Source organism: Aulonocara stuartgranti (genome assembly GCF_965226115.1).
Source record: "Aulonocara stuartgranti genome assembly, chromosome: 20".
NCBI classification, from domain to species: Eukaryota; Metazoa; Chordata; class Actinopteri; order Cichliformes; family Cichlidae; genus Aulonocara; species Aulonocara stuartgranti.
In genome coordinates this window covers 21323333-21341855 of record NC_138956.1, presented here as the reverse complement: position 1 = coordinate 21341855, position 18523 = coordinate 21323333, and the positions used below count along the sequence as shown (strand labels likewise).

The 18523-nt window shown below is 39.3% G+C and overlaps 1 protein-coding gene across 4 annotated transcripts in view; it reads right to left on the bottom strand.

Moving 5' to 3' along the window:
- The window catches only part of LOC309697636 (rap1 GTPase-activating protein 1-like), a 44938-nt gene that overhangs the window by 588 nt on the left and 25827 nt on the right, over positions 1–18523 (bottom strand). The window contains exons 3-24 of one of the 4 annotated variants that reach the window (XM_082519701.1): positions 17875–17968; positions 12740–12775; positions 11656–11703; positions 11172–11210; positions 10663–10854; positions 9751–9854; positions 9206–9284; positions 9055–9108; positions 8593–8676; positions 7547–7647; positions 7254–7383; positions 6200–6355; positions 6052–6123; positions 5882–5968; positions 5551–5691; positions 4185–4316; positions 2479–2556; positions 1408–1517; positions 1178–1300; positions 866–1001; positions 620–731; positions 106–173 (exon numbers count right to left, since the gene is read on the bottom strand). In XM_082519701.1, the coding sequence (XP_082375827.1) occupies positions 106–173; positions 620–731; positions 866–1001; positions 1178–1300; positions 1408–1517; positions 2479–2556; positions 4185–4316; positions 5551–5691; positions 5882–5968; positions 6052–6123; positions 6200–6355; positions 7254–7383; positions 7547–7647; positions 8593–8676; positions 9055–9108; positions 9206–9284; positions 9751–9854; positions 10663–10854; positions 11172–11210; positions 11656–11703; positions 12740–12775; positions 17875–17968 (2176 nt within the window). The remainder of the gene's footprint in view (positions 1–105; positions 174–619; positions 732–865; positions 1002–1177; positions 1301–1407; positions 1518–2478; positions 2557–4184; positions 4317–5550; positions 5692–5881; positions 5969–6051; positions 6124–6199; positions 6356–7253; positions 7384–7546; positions 7648–8592; positions 8677–9054; positions 9109–9205; positions 9285–9750; positions 9855–10662; positions 10855–11171; positions 11211–11655; positions 11704–12739; positions 12776–17874; positions 17969–18523) is intronic. The other 3 variants (XM_082519702.1, XM_082519703.1, XM_082519704.1) reach the window with 3 other exon arrangements.

The window sequence follows — 18523 nt, the reverse complement described above, 5'->3', positions numbered from 1 at the left end:
TTACAGAAGAGCATACATTTGTTGTGACTGCAAATTAAAAGAAAAAAGTGCAATGAACACAAATGAAAGCACAAGATCTTAGTATAGAGCTGGCTGATTACTCACTGATGAGGACTGCTGATTGTGTGATCGTTCCAGTTTCATCCCCTTTGCTCGATCAGGTTTACCAGGCCCTGAAGGATAGGTTAGCAATGTGTGAAAAGACTCATACCTGATATAGACAGTTATATAAATATTAAATGATACAATATGAATCATTTATGTTTTGGAAAAAAAAGAAAGCTTTTACTTGTTTTGCAGAAGAAATAGAAAGTCAACTTTATTACACGTTAAAGAGGTTAGATAAAAGACTATACTTGCTAATTAATATTCTGAAAAGATAGTTGCATATCAATTTCTCATTATATATTACACTTGTAAAAAATATTATTTTTTATTATATGTTAACATCCTCATTACAATCACAAAGCTACATGATTATTTATTAGCTTCTTATTACAATAAGTCATGAATTGAATGCATTAATTATGCATTGCTTAACCATGGGCTTTCTTCACTTTAACCCTTCCCTTTAAACTTTTAATACGCTGGACCTTGTTCACAAAGCTGTCTCTCTCACCTGGGGAGCTCCCACGACTGGTGGTAGTAGTGTTACTGTTGTTGTCCTCCAGCCAAGTGTTGTAGGGGAAGGAGTCTCGCTTATGTGGTGTTCCAGCAGATGACAGACTCTCCTGGAGAATATGGCAAGGTGACCAAGAAAACCAGATTATGTAGATTATAGTGAAAAAACAAAAATGTGATAGCTTAAATACAATTTATAATTTGTGTTTCTACATGTAGTACATATACAGGATACACTGCTTACCATGCCTGTGTCGTATTCCTCTGTTGCCTCTGTCTCATTCTCCTCCACCACACTAGCAAAGCTGCTGGCATTGGAGGACGAGCGGGAAAGGTCGTGGGCCTCAGGGATGGATGCGGCCCTGCCAACAAGATAAGAACTACACCCTGGGTTAACAACTCCAACCTGATTTTATCTTATGTATAGTGATACTACATGTTAACCTAAGGGAGGATTACCCAGCAGTTACACAAATACAGGAATGGCAAAACATGCTATTTAAAATTTTCAGTGAGTGTCCAGGGGATATGGTAGGAGCCTGTTTATTATATATACCTGTTCTTGGTAGTTGTGAGCACCTCAGGAGAGCTCTGATTGGATGAATTGTCAGATTTGGGATCTTGAGAGGCGTGGCCACTGTCAGGTGTCTTCTGAGTGTTTGGGGAGTTATCTCTACTGCTACAAGTTAAAAAAATAGTGTGAAAAATAGGAAAAAAAAGTTATTTTATGTAGACGATGGTCTACAGGTATATGCTATGTAAATGATCACAGGAATCTTCTCCCACCTCTTCTCCTGGACTTCTTGAATGTTTTCAATGCCGATGGCACTGCTTCGCCGGGAGCTGAAAGGGCCAGACTTTTTCCTGGTTGGGCTTTTCCCTGGGATTATCAGAGACTGACAGGGAAAGAGGAAAACCGTTCAGGGACAATGCCAAAATATTTCCAATACCTTGTATAATAAACTAGGTTCGTTTCAAGAGCTTATCACTTTAGGTATTTATGACTGAGGAGAGCTAATGGTTACTTTGACCACTGAACCATTCATTTGTCGTGTACTGTATCATAGAGAACAGTTTGGCAAAATTTCAAAAACATATCATCCTGAATTACCAGGCTGAAGAGTAACACTGCTCCCTCCGAGCTGTCAGTATGATGAAAAAAATGTTAAAATATGCTTTTAGCAGCTTAATGACAAGCCCTGGTGGCAGTCTTTCAGCCAGAACAGAGCACACTAAGGCGGGAGATGAAAGATGGGTTTAAAAGCTCCAGAGCCTAACACTAAATATGCTTTCTCAGCATCTGCTTTGTTCGTTCAATCTCCCTTTTAATGCTCTCGAAATGAGAACTTTAAAAAAAAGAGGCTTTTATTTAATGTGGCTTCAAAGAGCAGTGGGGGTGCAGGGGGCGTTTTTCACAATTTCTCTGTAAGGGGCTTATTAAATTATAAATATTCATTATTTTTTAACAAATACAGAATTAAGCACACTGGAATGAAACTATAGAGTAAAACTGTAGCAGGTGTGCACATACTGCAGTAAAGCAGAGAAGAGAATAAGAGTAGAAGCAAATACTCTTAACAGTTCACACATATATTAGTCTAGAAAATATAAAAGATTGGACTTGCTAAAGCAACTAATTCACTGGAAAATGGGCAGGACTATGTTCACAGACTAAAATGATGATGCCTTTTAAATAATATATCCTGTCTGTAGCACACAGTTTCTGATATACACATTAGGGAGCTGAAATGTGCAGAGAAACATGTTTGGCTATGATGCAAAGGAGCCATGCAAACAAGAAAAGGAAACAAAGACGGAAAGCAAGTAGTTGGAGAGTAGTTAGAATTAGACATGAACCTCTTCTACTGTTCCTATCCCTATGGCACTGCCTCGGCGTCCATATTTACTCGGACTTTTGCCTGGGACAAGCAATGACTGATAAAAACAGTGAGAAAGAAAGAGACAGAAAAAGAGAGAAGAGACAGAAGAGAGAGTGGTGATGACATATGAAAAAACAAGGAGAGGTGGGAAAAAGGGGGAGGAGGGGAGAGAAAACATGAGATATATACAAATACATATGAGATATCATGCAGTAAGTCATGTTGTCCAAACAAACTACGAAAGGCGTGTTAGCTGGAGAATACAGGGGGAGATATTTTGGTTCCATGGGTGCGACACAGGCAGCTGAATGGGAGAGAGTTATGTGAGCTGTATGTCTGAAAAAGGAAAAGGAAGGTAAATTCAGCGGAGGAGGGCACACAGCATGTTATACATTAGGAATCAAATCAAGACTGGCTTATGAACAAACAGTAAGCTCATCAGTCATACTCACTGATGAAAGATATTATATAAAAGTCTAATATGTCTAACACAGAGAGAATTAACTTAATCAGTTTATATAAGATACACAGTATCTCTCAACATATACCCTACATATAACAGACAGGCCACCATATGTAGTCACTACTGATGGAAAACTTGTAACTGTAACTAAGGTAACAGTCATATTTTACTTTCAACTGTGAAAAAAAAAGAAAAATAAGTGTCCAAACACAGACTGTATACAAAAGCTAAACCTAGTTTTCAAGGCTTTTTGATTACAAAAAGAAGTTCACTTTCATCAAAGTGTACAAGAAAACAATCCTCGACTCCCTCCATGTACCCACTAAGCATGTTCTGAGTTAGTTTTTGATCTGTGTGTTAGGTTTTTAATCATCGCTTTCAGGTGTTATTGAATACAAATTTATGTTTATTTTGCAAATTATAGCTCCCATGGTTCTCTGGGAAAAATATAGAGCAGGGTGGGCCTTTCAGATTGGGCTTATCTTATAATTGCCAAGCTACTGAGTGCCCCCCAGTTTCATAATGGGAGTTAGTCCATGCTCATGAAATCCAGTTTTTAAAAAAACAACAACTCAAGGCTTTAAGAAAAAGGGGCACCAACCTCATGGTGGCTGTGTCTGTCTTATATATGCAGCATATATGTGCACAAGTTTAGTTACAGCAGTATTTCTGAATAAATTATTTAAACTGAAAAACACCTGAAAAGATTTACAACTTTTCCTCTTGATGACATAAATATCAATTTCCCCAAAAAATGAATTTAAAATCATTGCGTGATTATTAAAAGAAAAAATGTAAGCATACCCACACATTATACACACTATCACACAAAGACAACTCCAACCCATGTTAGAAATGAAGTGATCGCTCATTAACAATGCAGATGCATGGGCATTTAAATCACGTGAACACAATTAGAAAAAAATGCTTTAACCCATTCAGCTTGTGTCCTAAACATATCCACTTTCATGACTGTTAAGTCAATCCGTTTTGGTAGTGGTAGACAATGTGCAACCTTTGCAAAGTGACAGTCAAGTTTAAGACTCAGGCATAATTGCTTCCCGTGTCCAAGTGTGCAGTCGCTCTCTCGCTGTGAGAAGTTAGTGCTGCAGGCAAGTGAAAGAGAAGGGGGTATGAACTCTGTTAGATCTGCAGAGGGGGAGGCAGAAGCAGCGAGGCTCACCTCGCCGTAGGTACTGGAGGAGTGGGACTGTACTTACTATCCCTGGGAATTTAGGGCTCTCTGCGGGGTTGTGGTTAAAGTTGCCGCTCAGGCTAGTGGAGACTGTGTGCGGCTTCTTGAAAGTAAGACCCATGGCATCCATAGACTGGCTTCTGCTGCGCATCACCCTCTACAGAGAGACGAGGAGGAGGAGATACATTCAGATGGTGCTGACCTCTCTGACCCCTCGGTATCACTGAACAGGCCAAGAGGAGCCTGGGGGCTGTCCCTGAACACTGACCACTACAGGCAGAGAGCACTGGCCAGATTCTAATTCTAACAGACAAGAAAGCGACAGAGAACACTAGTATGCTTTAGTGCCTGAAGGAGGTTCAGATGAGTCATTTTTATTTAGGTAGGTGATAAGAGAAGAGAGTGGGAAGTAGAAGGGCCAAGTGGCTCAAAGATGTCTGACCACACTGAGTCTAATCAGAGCCAGAAGAAGTTTAAAGCCCAGTGCACCTTTTTACGAGCATGAAATAATGTGGAGAGGCAGAGGCGTCTGATGATGAAAGGAAATTATCCGTTCCATCCACATTCCCCAAATTATGACACATGAAGATGATAGGACCATATAGATACGTGAGCGGTGGCACTGAAACGTGGCGAATCACAAAACAACTATAAAGCATGAAGAAGAAAAGCTGGGAAGCAGAGAGCGGTATGTTCCAGGAGGACAGAGCAGCAGAGCTTCTCTTCATTCAGATACAGATTAAGAAAAACCTTCTACAGCTCAGTCTGCATATAGACAAGAACAGAAGAGAAATACTGCCAGAGAGAAGTCGCGCTCATGTTCACATAAAAAAAACATCTCTCAACAGGTAACAATGAATACTAATTAGAGATGCCACTTTACAGGCTAATATTAAAATGTAATTTAATACTAAAAGTTTGACATTTTTGAGAAATATACTGATTCCTGTTGGGAGTTAGATCAGAAAATCAGTCTCAAATCTGTCTGCAGTATAGTCACAGCTAGCAGTGGGTTATCTCAGATCAGCATAAAGGCTAGAAACAAAGAGCATACTGGCACCTCTAAAACTTACTAATTAATACATTATCCAAGGGCAGAAATCGCTGGTTTTGTATGGAATAAAACGACTGAGTTGTCTGAGAACACTGTTTGCCTCTGAGGCAGGTGGAGCTTCTCTCTTTTATCAGTGTTTTTGCTAAGCTAAGCTGCTGAGCTTGAATTTAAATGATGTAAATAAGAAAGCTCCTTTTGTTTTGCTTGTGCAAGTAAAACATAAAACCCTAGTTTCTAAAACAAGACTTTGAATATGCAAACTAGCTTCAACTTTTTCTTTCTGAGAGTTCCAGTGAAGCTGTCGACCTGAAGCTCCAGCCTCTGCTTTTCCAGTTACCTTAAAAGACTCAAAGAAGCCTCCTCCTCCAGCATTCCCATTTTCCAGCTTGTCGTCCTCTCCTCCAACACCCATTATGGCCTGGCTGTTTAAGTGGAGCTCCTCATAAAGAGTCTCCAACAAGGCCGATCGTGTTCTCTCCTGTCGCACACACACACACACACACACACACACACACACACACACACACACACACACACACACACACACACACACACACACACACACACACACACACACACACACAGAGAAATGAGGCAGAGGGAAGTAAATAAAATTTTTAAGGCTGTCAAAAGACGTAAAATGTTTTAAGTCTTTCTTAGAAACTTACCTCCAATTTGGCAAATTTCTCAGCTTTGTAGCAGGCATATTCTGCATTGATTAGCTTAGTAAAAAGGAATTCATGGAATTCGGGGCCCTGCAAAAAAGGATTAGTGAGGTAAGGCATCTTCTCGGAAACTAAAAGATGATCAGTGAGGTCAAAGATCTTCATCTTCTTACTTTTTTAAAGATGGCAGGGTTTGGGAGGGCGGGGCCAAAGAAAGGTACATCATCCCGTGCTGTAACTGACACCTAGAAAGGAAGATAAAGATGAAGTGCAATAAATGCTTTCAGGAGAAAACGTCATACATGAGAGGAAGCGGGTTACCTTGTAGAGAACATTGTCGGAGCAGGGGTTGACCACTTGGACTACAATGTAAGCGTGGAGAAAGTTGGAGGCGATCATGTCTGGTACAAAGGGAGTATTTTCTTCTTGGAAAACGATGGCGACAATGTCATTTCCTATGTGCCTTTTTCTCTGCAACTGCAACATAACAGCCCAACAGCAACTTAGTTTTATACATAAATATATATACATATTTTATATAAAAGGGTGTAAATGATTATTTTCTCATGTAACAATTGACATAATGAAAGGAGACAAATGCCAAGCATTAGATGAAATGTATGAACAAAGTTAATGCTCCCTGGAACTCCCTCCCTGGAAAAACAACTGGTTTTTCTACTGATTACTGTTAGTATCATATTACTGATAACACAAAGCTAGCTAACCAGGAATATTTCCAACTGAAAACATCTAAAAGGATTAAGTGGGATGACAATTACACAGCATTTGCGTTAAAAAAGAAAAGACTACACAAATGTCTTTAATTTCTAGCACCAAATAAAGGCAAAGTCTGAATCTTTACACTACTAAGTCTATGAAACACCACCAGGGGGTGCTGTTTCCTCGATGACAACCTCCACAGAAACAGTTTGCTCAAAGTAGCCCATATGTAGCACTCACTGCTGCAGGAGAGGCTGAACATACAGGCATTGGTCTTATCTCTGTTTGTGGATGGTTTGATAGTAAATGATAGCATTTTTCATCTTGCAATCCTCAGTTTTTGTGTGAATGTGTGAGATAAAAGAGAAAAAAAAGTTGCTGCGTGAGCAATGCAGTGCTACATCTCAGCTTTAAATCACTTCGAGGAATGAGTGCTGCTCACAGACGCAGACACCAAAGCATTTGCTGAAGTAATATATCTCAAATACCAGGGAGTTGTGTTGTTTTGGGTTCTTTTTGTAATTTTATACTGCAGGCTTTTTGCACAACAGGGATGCACATATGCAAAATATGGTTCTGTGATGCCCAGAGGGAACCTGCCTAACCATCCTTTGAATCATAAAAGGTGTGTTAGTCTGGTATTGCATTACAGTACCTGCTGGGTGTCCCCCTCTGTGTAAGGCAGCTTTGTGGACACATGAAACATGACCTCTTTGTTGCGGTAGTTGCAGTAGACAGATTCTGTGCCAGTCTGCCCGTGAGTCACATCTAACCCTCCGCGGAAACTGCAAGCACACAGAACCATGTCTAGGAGGATATTCTCCACCATCACTGCAGCAGCGTCACCACCTTTCATGAAGCTAGTCTGATGTAAATTGTAGTGGCATTATGTTATGAAATATTAGATGGGGGATATCGAATGCATTCAAACCACTGTGAGGACTTTACCCTTTAAAGTTATGCAGCTCAATTTTCTCTCCGAGAAACTCCAGGAATTCTACAAAGGCATGGCTCTCTTTGTTGTTGCCAAACAGCTCTTCCTCTGAAGTCTGTAACAAATAAAATTAATTTTAAAAATAAATAAGCGAGCGAGCTTTTTGCAGAACGATGAGAACAGTTTGTATGAGTACTGCATAGTTTGCAGATAGGTTCCTAATGACAGTGACGATATCTGAGAAGAAAAGGGAAAACTAATTATGGTAAGGTAAAATTGTTTTTGCTAAATAGTCAGCAGTGGCACAGTGAGAGCTGTATGTTGCAAGTGTTATTTTTTTCTGGAACAGATCACTGGGGTCAGTAACTAGAAGCGAGACAACGTGTATCCAGTGTGTGTTTTGCACTTTTGTTCAGACACGGTGCATTTGCATTTGAGATAGCAGAGGTTGTTCCAATTAATTACAAAAGTAGGTAGAACATTTGAAATAAGGCTTTAGGAAACATTATGATTGTGATGGACTGCTGATTATCAATTGTCAGTAACTAGAGCGATGATCTGAATAAAAATGCCTCCTTTAAAACAAAGGGATGCTAACAATACCTGGGACAAGGTCCCACGGCTCATTTCACTATTTATGATTTGCTTTCTCTGTGCAGTGAGCCTATTTGATCATGCCTGAACATCCCTCCTGAATGTAAGAGGGTCTTTTCTATCTTTGTGAGAAGGCCAATTAGATCATTTAACATGTTTAACAATACATTTCAATTTCTGTAGTATTTGCAAAATCAAAAGAAAAGATTTCTACACAGTGATGTCTCGATTTAAAGGTAGAAAAGCACTCAACACCTCTTTTGCCACCCCACATAGTAAACAAGAGGGCTGTGATTGCCTCAGAAAATGAGAGGGTGTGCTGAAGGCAGCCACAATGACTGGGCTTAAGTGAAAGCCATAATTAAGACCACAGAGGACCAAGTATAATAAGCTTCCTTAAAAATGGATGCAAGTACTTCTACAACACTGCTTTTGCACCTGATCACATCCAGGCTTTATTGCTTACCTGTCCAAACTTTTGATAGATGACTCCAAACTTAAAATTGTTGCTTATCACATGTTCATCGAAAGTAACAATAAGTCTTGAAGCCTGCAAAAATCACAGATATAACTTTAAAGAAGATGTATATGGCTATATCTAATTATATTTATCTGCATATATGATTTATTTCTCCTGTGTATACAAGATGTTTTTTTCCTTTTCTTTTCTCTCTCTCATTTTTCTTTTGCTAACATGCTTCAGTGCAAAGGTTGATAAAAACCTCAATCCCATTCAAAGATGTACTGAAAAGTTTGACTGAAGGTAATATGAGGCTTGCAGTATATTATTAAATATGAAATTCCATCATTTCCCCTTCAACTGTAGGATATTGCTTAAAGCAGCTGTGAAAAAATCTAACCAGATGCTGAAAGCTCATACTTCTGGGCCTAGAAAGAAAACCCTGAAAATCTGTGATCCAGAACTTACTTTGGGATAAAGGACAGGATAAAAGCGGTCCACGTTGACCTCTTCGCAGACAAGCTTGAATTTAAAAAAGCCGTGGGAAATAATGTCAGAATGTGCTGGAAGTGTCACAGCAGCTTATCTTTAGACAAAAAATATAAAAATGGCTTCTTACCTTGGCCATTTGGACCACATTTGGAAACTCTGTCAGACAGGAAATGGGGATCACATCGTGGTAGGTTTTCAGCTTGGTCCTGATGAAGCCATAAAGTAATTAGTGTGGGTTTTATAGCCATATAACACGAAGCAGCGTTTCTCAGAATCTATCAGTTGGTGCAGAGATGATCCGGTATGGACCATGGTCAAAGCTCCCCGCCCTTGCCTCTCTTTGCCTTCTCTCCCTTTCACCATCCCCACCCACTAACTGGCCAAAATAGTCCATCTGTTACTCTTCTGTGGAAATTACAGAGCTGTTGACACTCTTGCTGGCTTTACGACTCTTATGATAACACCCCAGGCGGATGTGTGTGTCCGGTCAATGCTGGGCAATTTAGGGGGTAAAAAATTACTCTGTAGCTAGAGCTTGTTGTTCACAAAAGAGGCAAAATCTTACACATTAATTACTTCAGATTATGAAGTAACCAGGCAGACTTAAATTGTTGATTTTCTCAGACAATTGGGCAACATTGTACTGAACCCTGCATGAAAATTAAGTGTTACCTGAGCATTAGACGCAGATGTTCCTGGTCACCGATCACCTCGTATTTTAGGGAGAACACCAGATGTCCAAGGACACTGTCCACTGAATAGTAATTAAAGTGTTCCTAAGGGCACAGCATACATTAGTACCACCATTAGTATCTGTCATAAAGAGGCACACATGTGCACAACACGGGTAAATGTGCTCCAGTTCATTCATTTCCTGTCTGAGTTCCTTTGTTTACTCGTCCTCTGCTACATGCAACCAATTTTGTTTGCTGGTATTATGTGTTTGCAAGAACACTTGCAAAGTGTAATGCATCTTCATTAGCCACAGTGTGTGAGGTGCCTAATTGTGAGGCAGGCTTACTGTTTGTACTTTATTATGCAGAGATTTGCTTATTTCCTATTTGTCCCATTACTGTAATGAAGAAGAAGTAATGCAAAATATTTCATGACAGCAATGAGACTCATTTGAAGAGGAAGGAAGCTGTTATAATGAGAACATGACGTGAATATGACTTTGGCAATATCACTGTGGAAGAAAACAAATCTCTGAAAAAATTGTAGTAATTTAACTAACTTAGTACAGTTATTAATATTCTCATTAACTGTAATTTTAACCATGAAATAGAAGAGAATTTGACAAATATAATGGGGGAGCAATGGGGGAGATATTTAAAATGCATCCAGCTAAATATAATCTATCAGGGACATCGAAATGTCACAGATGATATGGTTAAAAACTATGCTAAATATGGTAACTTACTCAGTTAAGTAGGTTTAAAATAGAGCTGCAGAAGAGGCAATACAAGGGGAGCCCTTAGCCAGGACTGCAAATCAGCAAATGCAAAGCTGATTTAACTTAATATGCAAACTACAGTTTACTTGTCAGCAGCTCCATGTGTTTCTGTCATGTGCAGAGTAGCGAACCTTGCCCAGGAAATGTTTCCTGAAGAGCGTAGCCAGGGTGTTACATTCCAGTTTGGTCCGAGTGTTCGGGGACAGAGGCTGGAGAGGCTCCGTGTCTCCAGCCTGGCTCAGCTCATGGTTGGTCCCTTCAATCCAGTAGCCCCCAAACTGTGGCAGGAGGATAAGAGGAAAGGGGCTCGTTCTCCCCAGCACCTGTTTCAATAAAAAATAGCAATGAAACACAAGGTTACTTCTCAGAGATAGACAATGAACTAAAAATTTGACTTGAGAAAAAATTAAAAAATTTTAAAAAATTAAATTAAAATGAGATTCGATTAGCCTGAGTATTTACTAGTTTAATAAGAATGCTCGTAAAATTTCTGATCACAGCTAGTCTTTTGAGGCTTAAATGAACATTTTATTGAGACTTTGGATGTCTACAACACTGAGTCAACTGCTTTCAATATTTCTATGCTTTTATTGGAATAAAATAATAATAGTAACAATAATACTGCAACACAGCTTCGTACCTCATGGACACTTGGGTACGGTATGTAATCCTCCTCAGTCTGGAAAAAAAAAGAAAAATGCTTTGTTTCCTCATCGAAGAAGGACAATAACAACAAAATAATAACGACTTTACATTCCCAAAGGACACTGTTTCAGAGTAATTGCATAACAGTTATGCAATGAAAATCTGTTTAGCAATGACACAGAAATCAGCCAGCAATGCACACCTTAATGAAAGTAAGACTATTTGGCACACTGGTGATATAAAATGCTTCATCACTTTATAATTATGTGTTCAAAAGCCCCTTTCAGAACTTTAGTCTACAGAGCTTAGCATCCCACTTGCTTGTTCCTGTATGGAACATGGGCGTTTCAGTGCATTATGAAGAACACGTTGTAATACTGAATGCTGAAATAATTGCCATGTCTGTCAGAGTAAGATAAGGTGGAGCAGCCGTGGACAGTGAGAATGAATAATTTGTGTTGCTACATGAAGAGTTATACCTTAAGAGGCGGAGGAAAGGTGCACCTCTGCTCATCCATCCTGTTCCCCTGTAAGAGAAGCAGGTTACAAAAGGACAGGAGGGTCACACAAAGTGGCATGGAAGTCCACAAATACCTAAAGTCAAGCACAAAACCAATCTATGAACACAAACTGTGACATAAACAAAAGGCAAAAAAAAAAGATCAAACTCATTATGTAACAGCTCAGTTTTCCCCAGAGATGTGCAGCAGGCAACAAAGCAAAGTCAAAAAAGGGACAGATGGAAAAATACAGAAAGAGATCCATTATGGTCCTCAGAGTGAGGAGAGTGAAAGACGTTACAGACGTGAGTCTGGAAGTGACAGAGAACTTTATTAAACACACTGCAGAAAAGTGTGAATAAGAGTCTTGGGGTTAAAAAGATTTATAAGTGACAGTCGTACAACTGCACATGGGGTGTGTCTACGTGAAAAGAGAGTGAGGAGGATCGATGCAGAAAAAGAGATGCAGCGTTACTAAATCAAGGCTAGATGATGGCGCCGACCATCATGGAAGACGATGCAGTCATCAATACACTGTCCATCAATACATTGCCAGTGGAAATAGACAATCCTGCGTCACGTCCCATGCAAAAGAAGAATTACTGCCAAACATGAAAGAATAGTGTAGTGAATAGTGAAGCACCATTGTGACTGCAATTCATATTTTTTAAAAAGAAGATAAATGTGCATTTAAAAAAATAATGCACAGATGTTCTATTATAAAACACATGTCTTGTCATTGGGAAAGCATGAATACAGAAAACATCCTTCCAGAGTCGTCAGAAACCAGGAAATAGATTCTGAGGTGAGATAATGAGCTTACAGTTCGGCAAGCTAAAGTTTCAACCAGAACGTTAACAAAGACACCGAGACAAACACATTGACAACACTCCTCTGAAAATACTCAAAATCCCTCTCATGTTCAGAGAGATTATGAGTACTGCAGCAAAGGAGAGCCAAAGTGTTGCAGAATTAGGAAGAGACACTGGCTGGTTAGTTGCTTATTGAGCACAGCTTAGAGAGCCAAGACAAAATACAGAGATGCGATCTTTTATCATCTTACCTGCATCTTTTCAATCATTTCAAATAAATCTGGGGTCTGGAGAGAGGAGAATAAGATTCAATGTTTAGGCTTCTTTGTCTTGAGTGCAGAGGTTAGTTTGCCTTTGACAGGCGTTAGTGAAGGTTCGCTGAGTTCAACACTTTAAAATCATCACACTCCATCCAGTGACAGAAAAAAACATCTCTGGAACACCGCCTTTACATGGTTATTGTTAGGGTGTCAGATCTCACTGCTATATTTGCAATACTGCATGATGGGATTACATTAATTCAAGATAATGTGTGTGCAACATTCTATGCACTGCTTATTAGACATGAAAAAAATCCCGGTATGTGCATTTGTGTCAGTGATGCTCTTTATGTTTCAGAGAGCTCTATTCACTCTTTACAACTGTTAATAACCCAACATCTTTCAAAACAAAATTCCAAATAGACTTTTTAAAACTTTTAGAGGGCAAGAGGTCTATATAGTCAACATTTTACGTCTACAGTTAAGGTCTCTGAAAACCCCTCAAAAAGTATAATAATGCAACATTTTCTGTAGAAGTCTTCTGAAAGATGCCAGAAATGCCTTAAAATTAACTAATTAGGTGTTATTTGATACAAACCTGACATGGTTAGGAATGTGTTTGAGCTGTTAAAAGCATGAGGACAAACTGACCTTAAAAGAAGCGGTAAAGTTTACATTTAGGAAAGCCTACAGTAGAGCAGATGTCGTAAAGCTGGTAAATTACACATTCTTAGCCAGATGTTCCCACCACTTTTAAAACAGCCAACGTCTAAGCTCATATTTATTTTAATAAACATGTTACCTTATTGCAGAACATGATCTTGTCACATCTCACCGTCACGTGTGACCGACAGGAAAATGAAAAATCGACCCCTTTCTTTAGAACGAACCACAGTTTGTCTGGACATCACATTCCAAATCGCATATGTCATGTGAGCATAATGACAATAAATATTGCAAAAAATGATGAAAAACAATTGTCCGTGGACATATTGGTTTTCGGTAATTAAGTAAAAGGCTGAAAAGTTCAGCCAGTAAAGCCTGACAAAGTCAAACACTTTGTGTACAGAGCAATCGTGTCTTGGCTTTCAGTGTGACTGTGAGTAAAGTCCTCCACCATGTGCAAACAATAGTCCGCCACAAACCCTGAAAGTAAATAGCTCTGGGTTTAGCCAGAGATTCCCATATGGAAAACAAATGCAAATATTATGTCTAATAAGACTTATAAATTTACTATGATTTATTCATAAAAGTGGGAGCTTTCGCATTATACTCACGGAACATAACAATAAGTATAACTTGAATATGAATTGTGTTACTTTCAATAAATAGTATGAGAAGTAAGTGTTATAAGACTCATAAATCTATACACATAAGATGGATTATGAGTATGAGAACTGCTTTGCTAGATATTATCTTTGGGCTTGAACAAAAACAAGTGTGCTATAAATGTCTCTCTCTCTCATATATATATGCCGAGTATAACCTGGAAGTCCCGAGGTCAAAATGGGAGATGCCCCCAAGGGTGGTGGAGAATGACGGAGCTAAGATCCTGTGGGACTTCCAGATACAGACGGACAAAATGGTGGTGGCTAACCAACCGGACATAGTGGTGGTAGACAAACAGAAGAAGACGGCCGTAGTGATCGATGTAGCGGTTCCGAATGACAGCAATATCAGGAAGAAGGAACACGAGAAGCTGGAGAAATACCAAGGGCTCAGAGAAGAGCTCGAGAGGATGTGGAGGGTGAAGGTAACGGTGGTCCCCGTGGTAATCGGAGCACTAGGTGCGGTGACTCCCAAGATAGGCGAGTGGCTCCAGCAGATCCCGGGAACAACATCGGAGATCTCTGTCCAGAAGAGCGCAGTCCTGGGAACAGCTAAGATACTGCGCAGGACCCTCAAGCTCCCAGGCCTCTGGTAGAGGACCCGAGCTTGAAGGATAAACCGCCCGCAGGGGCGTGCTGGGTGTTTTTTTATATATATATATATATATATATATTATATATTATATATATATATATATATATATATATATATATATATATATATATATATATATATATATATATATATATATATATATATATATATATATATATATATATATATAGAGAGAGAGAGAGAGAGAGAGAGAGAGAGAGATAGAGATATATATAGATATATAGAGATATATAGATAGATATGTCATTAGTTTGGAGTGACTGTCTGTGCCTTAACTTAAAGGCGTCCTCTCCACTTTGTCTGTCATTTGTTGATGTTTTGTATGCAGCATGTTCCTAAAATAAAGCTACTTACATTGCTGGGTTTCTTCCAGTGTGTCTTTGTCACCATTGGAGCATAGTTGTGTTTGTCAATATTTTTAGCCATTTTTAATTCTCCTTGACAAAAAGTCCTGCAGCTTCAAAGATGTCCCAGTGTCACTGACTTCAGCAGATTTGGATTAAACGCTCCATGACTGCTGTGCCTTTCTGAAATGGCAAAATCCTAGCTGCATCGCCGCTGTTTGCAAGCATCACTGACAAAGTGTTGGATCAGACAAAGTTGGTGACAAGATCCACAGACTCTCCCAGTGTGTGCTCTGAGCATACAAGATTATCTGCAAGTTTATGTCTCAGGTTGCAGGCAAACCTGCTATTGCTTAAAGCTGAGAAGTAATCCTCTGACTGAAGCTGGAGGTGTCTAGCCTTCTGCTGATCCCTCTTTGTCGCTCTCTATCTCTCAAAAGCATTGCAGGAAGAACTCCAAATTTTATACCAACCACCTCTGTCTTTACTACTATCTGTATCCTGGCTTAGGCTGACAGGTGGCAAGAGGTGGAGTCCAACCGTTCTACGGTCACAGACAACAGCTGCAACTATGTCCTGTTTACAGATCACCTATTACACTAGAATCAGGATATAGCATAAAGTAGATGTTAGAAAACTATGCAAACCAATGGTAGAATGAAAGTAATAAAAAGGAACAATCTTTTGATGAAAAACAAGACATCTCATTTTTGCAGAAATTGACAAAGAGAAGGCGATGAGGGGATCCCCAGGGAGCCAAGCTAGCACACACAGTGCAGGTGTAGAGCTCAGACCTTTCATTATGAGAGCTAATAGGATCGCCATTATGACAAGAGACAAATTAAAGAGGCTTCCTCTTGCTCCTCTTGACTTATCAGCTGCAACGCCGTACATCCTCGCAGAGCTCATTAAAACTTCAACCAGCTCCATGAAGTGGATCAGATGGATACACGTGAATGTGAAATTCACATGAAGTCTGGTTCTTTGTTCTGCATTTTCATTCCAGGGCCATTAAAGATATTTCCTGACATCTCAAATTTACAGAGCTCTGTAAAAAGTCACCCTGACTGGTGTAACAAATCAGTAAAAAAAGGTTGTAAATGACATAAACATGTTTTCATTAGAAAGCTCACCCATAATTACTCATGCAACCCTTTCCAAGAGCAGTGGACAACAGTTCATGATTATTTCAACTCTTGGTTTTGGTATACTAATACACTTATTTCTTTAAGCACTACGGTTCTGGTGAGTAGGATGTTTCAGTTAGTTGTTTTTTTTAGTTTTTTTTTTTATCTCGGCCGTTTCTGCCACCAAAATTTGAAAACTATCACTTTTAGAGTTTTGCATTACATCTCTAAGAAATCTGCAAGATTATTAATAGGACAGTTCAGTTTGAATCAGGCAATGGCCATAAGAGCTGATGGGGTTAATTGCAGATTGACCTGCTTTTCGCAGGGCTCTAATTAAAGTGATACACTCCTCGGAGTCTTGCTCCACTGAGCCCTTGTTGTACTACAGCACACCACATTACCACGCTGTCCCTAAAACTCTTTCCATGCTTTCCCTTTTTCTACTTTCTCCTCAATTAAAATGTGCAAAAAGGGAGTTGCTATCCTTAAATGTGTAAGTGTCAAACAAAATGTTCGACTAACTGGTAAGTCTGTTTTACCTACAGATGGTGCATGCTGCAAGGATCAGGAATGATGGTTTCAGCAATCCAATCTCTGAATTCCTGAATTCTTAATCCCTTTCTCTTCCTACTCTCCCTGCTTTCCCCAGATGAAGGCAGATTGTGAAAACTGTAAGCCCGTTCCAAAGTGCGAGGGATCTTTTGAAAGCAATCCGACACGAGTGACACTGTTCCTGTCGTTTAATCACCGAGGAGCTAGGAGCTATTCAGTTTCTAAGATCCCAAAATATCTCTGCCAGGTTTTCACATCAATCACAGAAGTGCTAAAGGTAAGCATAAAGATTCTGACAGCAAAATAGATTTGCTACGGACGTGACAGTCTAAACAGATTTATTGAAATTATTTCCTCCTATTTCATTTTCACTTTTGGCCCTTTTTCCTACACCTTCAATAACAGCAATTTAGTATTTCCTCAAACCATTTTTGCTGAAAGAAAGAATATCAGTTCTAGTATAGCTGATTCATAAAGGCAAAAAAATGCTTTAGTGAACAGGAGGCAAGCTGAATGTGATGAATCTGAAAATGACATGACAGCTAATAAACCGCAGGCATTAAAGAAATGGAAGAGCACAAATCTTCACACTGAAGCTTAGCCTTATGAAAACCCAGAGGAAAATAAGCAAGGCTCAGGAAAGCATAAAACAACTGTGTAATAATTGAGCCCCACTCAGTGTTATCATGCATAATTGACATTCCAATTAGGTTACACCTCATGGATGATGATGGGCATGAAGAAGCTAGTGTTTTGATTTAAAAATGACTCATTCAGGCTTTGATTTGTTTGCTCTGATGGAATCAGGCTTGTTAGGCTTCAATTTAAAAATGGTCAGCATCCGGCTGACAATTTCCTTCTAAAAATAGATTTCTATTAATTGAATCAGTCAAACATAATCATCCAGACACAGAGCTCTGTGTGCTTTAATACCACAAGTTACACAAAAGAAAGCAAGGATAGAAATCAAAGTAACACGCCATGAAACTGGGTCTAACACATCACAAGAACACTGAGCAAGTGCATCCAGACAAAAGCAAGTGTGGAGACAAGATCAGCTGAGACACGTTAAAAAGATCAAAGAATGAGGGGGTCACACAGAGGTCTTTAATATAGGTCAGCGGTCAAAGTGCAAACTCAATTTCCCCAGTCCTACCTTTTGAAATGGTGAGGTGGTGAATGGGAGCTTAGGCTGGAGCAGCTGGGGCTCTAGAGTTGCAGAAATTCGGGGGTCACTCCCATCTTGTTTCCTAAAATCAGACAGATGGAAGAGAACATTCGGTCAGAAAAGGTCACCCAGTTTGAGATCAAGCAAGAGGACAACAAAAGGTAATGCCTCAGGAAATGTTGTTGATCTCTTTAGGCAAGAAAAAAAAGTCGTATGGAGTGTACGAGGTACTTGTAGTGGTGTAAAGTCACCTTTTTGAAATTAGGTTACTGTTACATCGCTCTTTAAGTGAAGCACATTCCAACCTGACAACAAAATAAGGTCTAATTTACATCAGAAAGTAATAATACATCAGTTTTTAATTGATATTAAATTTCAAAATCCTGTTTTCCAACTGGTTTGTTTGATCTGCAGCATCATAGTCATCGCGGTTGAAATCTGTTGAACAGTATCAAATTTTATAGCTAAGTTACATCTGACACAAACCCCATGATTTCTTTGCTGTTTATGGTATAAGAAACAATAACTTCCAAAAGATTTCACCTTTTCTTTTATCACACAATCTACCTCACAGACACCTCAGGGGTCTCAGGGAACAAGACCAATACTTTCACATTTATCAAAACAAAAGCATCTC